Raw genomic sequence first — 5,309 nt, forward strand, 5'->3', positions numbered from 1 at the left:
TCTGCTCCATCTGTGATACCACAGGATCTAGGGCAAGTGCCCTGCCCTTCTGGGCTCTGCCTGCTCATCTGGAGATTTCTGTCCTTATCTTTGCCCTGCTTCCCAGGAGGGTCACTGGAGGGCGGCATGATTGAGGCCAGAGGATGAGCCCGAGGGCCATGCAGACACGGGAGGGGACACCCTGGCCTGGAGGAGGCCAGGCCTGAGCTGGGCCTGAAATGCCCGGAGACGGAGCCCACAGGCTGCCGTCAGGTGTCAGGAGGCAGAGGCTCGGAACCGGAAGCCTGGGAGCGGACAGGCATGGGTTCGAGGCCAGCCCCCACCGTGCACCATCTTTGGCATTTTGGGGAAATCGCTTAGCCTCTCTGGGTCTCAGTTTCCTCCGTGTAAAGGGAATGGGAATGATAAGGTGCCCTTAGCCGGGTCAGGAGTGCCGGCCGCCGGGCTGACACCTAGGATTTTGCCTGTTGTTACTATTACTCCTTAGTGAGATCCAGGGGCTAGTGGAAGGCTCCCTGAGCCTGACTCCTGCGGGGCTCTGCACCGTGGGGCATGGGGTGAGGGGACCCCAGGACTTCGGGGTGGGAGTCCTGAGGGGTAGAGCAAGGCCCTGAAGGGAAATAGAAGCAGGTCGGGGATGGGGCTCCTCCAATGGGGCTCCAGCCGGCCCTCTACCCGCCCAAGCAGCGCCCTGGGTTGCGCAGGGGCTGAAGCAGGCGGCCCACCTGCCCACGTCTCCCGATGCAGCTTCCTCAGCACGATGTAGAGCAGCAGGAAGACCGTCTGCACGAACTGGGAGAGGGTGTTGGCGTAGGCAGAGCCCCTGGGAGGGGAGACGGCAGGGCTGGGCTGAGGCCAGCATGGCAGAGGCAGGCAGGGCTCGCTCAGGCCCTGGGACCCGTCTCGCCCTGTCTCTTTGTTGGGGCGTCCCCATCAAATTCCTCATGACCCCCCACTTCTGGACGGTGTGAGCAGCCTCCACAGTCTTTGTCGTGGGTGAAGCAAGGATGACAACTGACCTGCCCCAGGCGGGGTGGGCACTGGGTGCGCATGTCTCCGACAGGCCCCCGAAGCCCAGCGGCCTCACCTGACCCCCAGGCTCAGCACCAAAACCAGGACGTAGTTGGCCAAGGCGTTGATGAAGTTGCCCACGAGGCCGCTGAGGACTTGGGGCCAGACGATCCCCTGAAATAAACGAAAACTGGCCTGGCCTTGCTATGGGCTGGGCAGGACCAGGCGTGGGGGCACATGCAGGGGGTGCAGAGAGGCTGGAGATCAGGCTCCCCACGGGCCCTGCACCCGAGATCAGGGCGCGCAGACTCAGACTCGGACACTGAGAGGGAGAGAGCCCCCGCCCCCGGGCCCGGGCAGTGCGCTAGCCACCCTCCAGCCAGGGACCTGTACCTGGTTTTGCAGATATTTTGCCAGCAGGCTGTAAAGAAAAATCACCTGCATGAAATAAACACACCCACAGGTAAACAACCACCAAAACATGACCAGGTGAACATTAACAGGGATTTCTTAGGGATCTGAGTTTGGGGCAATGACTTCGCCAAAGTACGTGGGGGCCCCACAGGTAAGCTTCACCTGGGTGCATGCTCTGGCCCCGCCCACGGGAGAGGCCTCGGCCTCGGGTGACAAGCCGGCAGGGAAGGTGTCTCTGAGAGCGCAGGCAGCAGGCGCCTGCCAAGGCCGAGGGCTGGCGGGTGCTGGCAGCCACCCCGGGCCTCCCACCCACTTAGGAAGGCTGCCCAGTGGCTGGTTCAGGACACACCGATCCCGAATCCACAGGCGTGACCACCTGGCGCCTGGCCCTGGTCACTGGAGACAAGAATCTGGAGGGAGTGGTGGGAGCTGAGCAAGGCTGGCCGCACCAGCAGCCTCGCTGAGCAGGTTTAAGGCCCCATGAAGGGCAGGGCCTTTTTTCTCTGTGGAGCACAGGGGTCCGGGGCGTGTGTGTGTGTGTGTGTGTGTGTGTGTTGTCTGTGCTCTCTCTGTCCTCTGTCAAAGCCTGGCCGGGCCTGTGCCGTGTGCCCCATCCCTTCCTTTAGCCTCTACTCGTTGGATGGGTCCCGAGCGTGGAGCTGGAACTGCACTGCCTGCGTCCAAAGACCGGCTCTGCCGCTCAGGAGCCGTGTGATTCTAGGCCAGGGGTCCTCAAACTTTTTAAACAGGGGGCCAGTTCACTGTCCCTCAGACCGTTGGAGGGCCGGACTGTAGTTTAAAAAAAAACTATGAACAAATTCCTATGCACACTGCACATATCTTATTTTGAAGTAAAAAAACAAAACGGGAACAAATACAATATTTGTATTTGCATGTGGCCCACTGGCCATAGTTTGAGGACCCCTGCACTAAATTATCACAAATATTGTCCTTTACAAGTTACAAAAACAGGTTCAAATAATATACCTCATTTGATACCAAATATAAGATTTTATAACCTAAAAATTACTACATTTTATTAATGTTGGCAATGAGAGATTAGGTCATTGATAAAGAGCAAATGACTCAAGAAAGGCAAAATTGTGATCCAAAACCCAGACTGACTGCTCAAATGCAGTTTTTCTACAACCTTAATGTTCTATATCTAACTGCTATACCTATTTTGAAATCCTGCATACATTATTCATTTTTCTATCAGGTAAATAGCTAAACAGTACCTTTGCTTTAAAATGACATGTGTAGAAATAGTGGAAGCCCTCAAGTTTACTAGAATGTAATTAGAGAACAAAGATCACTATCCTTGTTCATTTTTATTTTGTAAATCTAACACACAATGTAATATATATATGTATTCAATAAATATTTTCTCCACAGATCATGACTCATTTTTAATAAATACTTCGAAAAAAGTATAGCTGGAGGGAGAAGGTAAGGTTAAAAGGCAAGTTTCTATGCAATAGTACCTAGACTACTGGCTGTAATAAACTGCCCAAGTCTAGGATCAAGCAACTGTGACTTGGGAAAGAATAGAAACTCAGAGACATCTAGCAAAACAGTGGAAATGATGTTGATGAAGTTCTGATAAATGTATGAATTTATTTACTAACAAGGTCAAGTATCTATGATAAATTTTAATTTTAAAGGCAGCTATGGAAAAGTGCATATAGTACAATCTCATTCATTAGTTTGATAATCAGATAGCAAAAACCCCATATTCATTTGGGGTTGGGGTAGTAAGGAGGCTAGAGCTAAGACAAGCAATACAAAACCGGGAGGGGTGAGAGGGATATAGATACTGAAGTGAGGGAAGTAAACTCTCTCTCCATCTTCCTCTCTGAAATCAATAAAAATATATTTTAAAAAATTCTTTAAGTCAAATATATCAAAAAGTTGAAAGGCAAGTGACAAACTGAAAAGTGCAACATATGTGTCAAAGGGTTAAGCTATTATTTAACAAATGATTATAATTAGAAAAAGATTAACCCATTATAATAAGCAATTCACAGAAGAAAAACAAATGATCAGCCCGGCTGGTGTGGCTCAGTGGTTTAGCATCCACCTATGAACCAGGAGGTTGCGGTTCAATTCCCAGTCAGGGCACAGGCCCGGGTTGGGTGCAGGCCTGCAGGAGGCAACCGATCAATGATTCTCTCTCATCATTGATGTTTCTCTCTCTCTCCCCCCTCCCTTCCTTCTTGGAATCAATAAAAATATATTTTTTAAAAAAGAACAACAAATGATCGCTAAATCCATGAAAAAATGTTTAATTTCATTGACAATAAAATACATGTTAAAACAATTTATTTCTAATTGGAAAAAATTAATAATACTCTGCTGATGAGAGTGTTGTGAGTGGGAGTAGAAATGCTACAAATTGGTATCAAAAGCTGTTGGCAGAGTAACTCCAATTCTAATAATGCATCTTAAGGAAATCATTACAAATGTTCACAAAGTTTTTCTATAAGAATGTTTATCAAATCTTATTTATAATAATGAATATAGGGAGCAACCCAAATACCCAACATATGGGGATTGGTTAAAAATTTGTGGCACAATGAGGTACTATGTAGCCTTTGAAATGGGTGTGTAGGAAGCTGTTTAATCATATAAAGGGACTAATGACATATTTGAAAGGGAAAGAGCAGGTTATAACACAATATACACACATTGGCCTCATTTCAAACTGCATATGTGTATGTGTGTGTGAAACCACGCATTCGTGAGTAGAAATAGTCCTGGAAAGAGAACCTATGTTCTCTCTGGATGGTAGGATTATAGGTGATTTGAAGTTTTTCTTCCCCAGGCTTTCTACAGTAAATGGTTTCCTAATCAGAAAAACATGTTCTGTTATTTTTTAAAGTTCAATCTGCACGGACCAGAAGGGGAACTTCTCAGACCCCTGCCAGCATCCTCACTGCAGTGGGAAGTCGCTGCAGGCGGATGCCTCCCAGCAGACCGGGTGGACAGGCGAAAAGCCCGAATTTGGGAGAGGGGAGCCCACCGCCTCCAGGCTCGGCACTCACCGGAAGTGCGGGCATGAAAATCAGCACGTATTCGTGGGTGAGCCTGCAAGAGACAGAAGCTCCAGAGCGGGCAGGCTGTGCCCTGTCAGCCGGGGCACCCTGGGACCCCGGGTTTGCGGAGAGCTCTCCCAGGCCCTGCAGGTATCCGCCAGGACGAGTGGGGTGCTGCCAGAGAGGAACCCCAGGACCAGCCACAGGGGCCTCGGGGCCCGGGGACTTGCATTTGGAGTCACGTGTGGCTTGTAAGGGGGTAAAAAAGTTCTCTGATCAAGAACTAGCCAATGAGTGCACATACTATAAAGTGAACAAGGCATTCTTCATGAGGGACGTTTCTAAAATTAATGATAAACGGTGTAGTTCATCAGAAATGGGTTCAGTCCTCTTTCTCCTTTTTGGAATATGGGGTAGTGCACACTTCATTTCTTTTTTTTAATCCTCGCCGAGGATATTTCTCCACTGATTTTTAGAGAGAGGGAAAAATCGATGTGAGAGAAACACATTGCTTGGTTGCCTCCTCACGGGCCCTTGAGCAGAATAGAACCCGGGGCCCTTCGGTCCACAGGCCGACGCTCTATCCACTGAGCAAACCGGCTAGGGCCACACTTGTTTCTTCAAAAAGCATCTGTGACGGTCCAGCTGGTGCTGGGACACAAATGCAAACATGCAAATCCCTTATTGGTCTCTCCTCCCAGATTAAAACCTGCCGTTTGTCTGCCCCCTGCTGGTCGCAGGCAGAGCAGCATGCTGTGCGGAAGACTCCCCAACCCTAACCTGGACCCCGCCCCCAAGCGGCACCTGTGTGTTTCTGACGGGGAAGCGGGGCGCCCGGGGGGGGGGGGG

The 5,309-nt window shown here is 50.1% G+C and overlaps 1 protein-coding gene across 1 annotated transcript in view; it reads right to left on the reverse strand.

Annotated features, from left to right (window-relative positions):
• Window positions 1-5,309, reverse strand: part of SLC47A2 (solute carrier family 47 (multidrug and toxin extrusion), member 2) — a 21,942-nt gene that overhangs the window by 11,816 nt on the left and 4,817 nt on the right. The window contains 4 exon segments of the mRNA XM_014542810.1: window positions 496-823; window positions 1,088-1,185; window positions 1,405-1,449; window positions 4,470-4,730. Of these exon segments, the coding sequence (XP_014398296.1) occupies window positions 496-823; window positions 1,088-1,185; window positions 1,405-1,449; window positions 4,470-4,730 (732 nt within the window).

Source organism: Myotis brandtii, unplaced genomic scaffold (assembly GCF_000412655.1).
Source record: "Myotis brandtii unplaced genomic scaffold, ASM41265v1 scaffold314, whole genome shotgun sequence".
In the NCBI taxonomy this organism is placed as follows: Eukaryota; Metazoa; Chordata; class Mammalia; order Chiroptera; family Vespertilionidae; genus Myotis; species Myotis brandtii.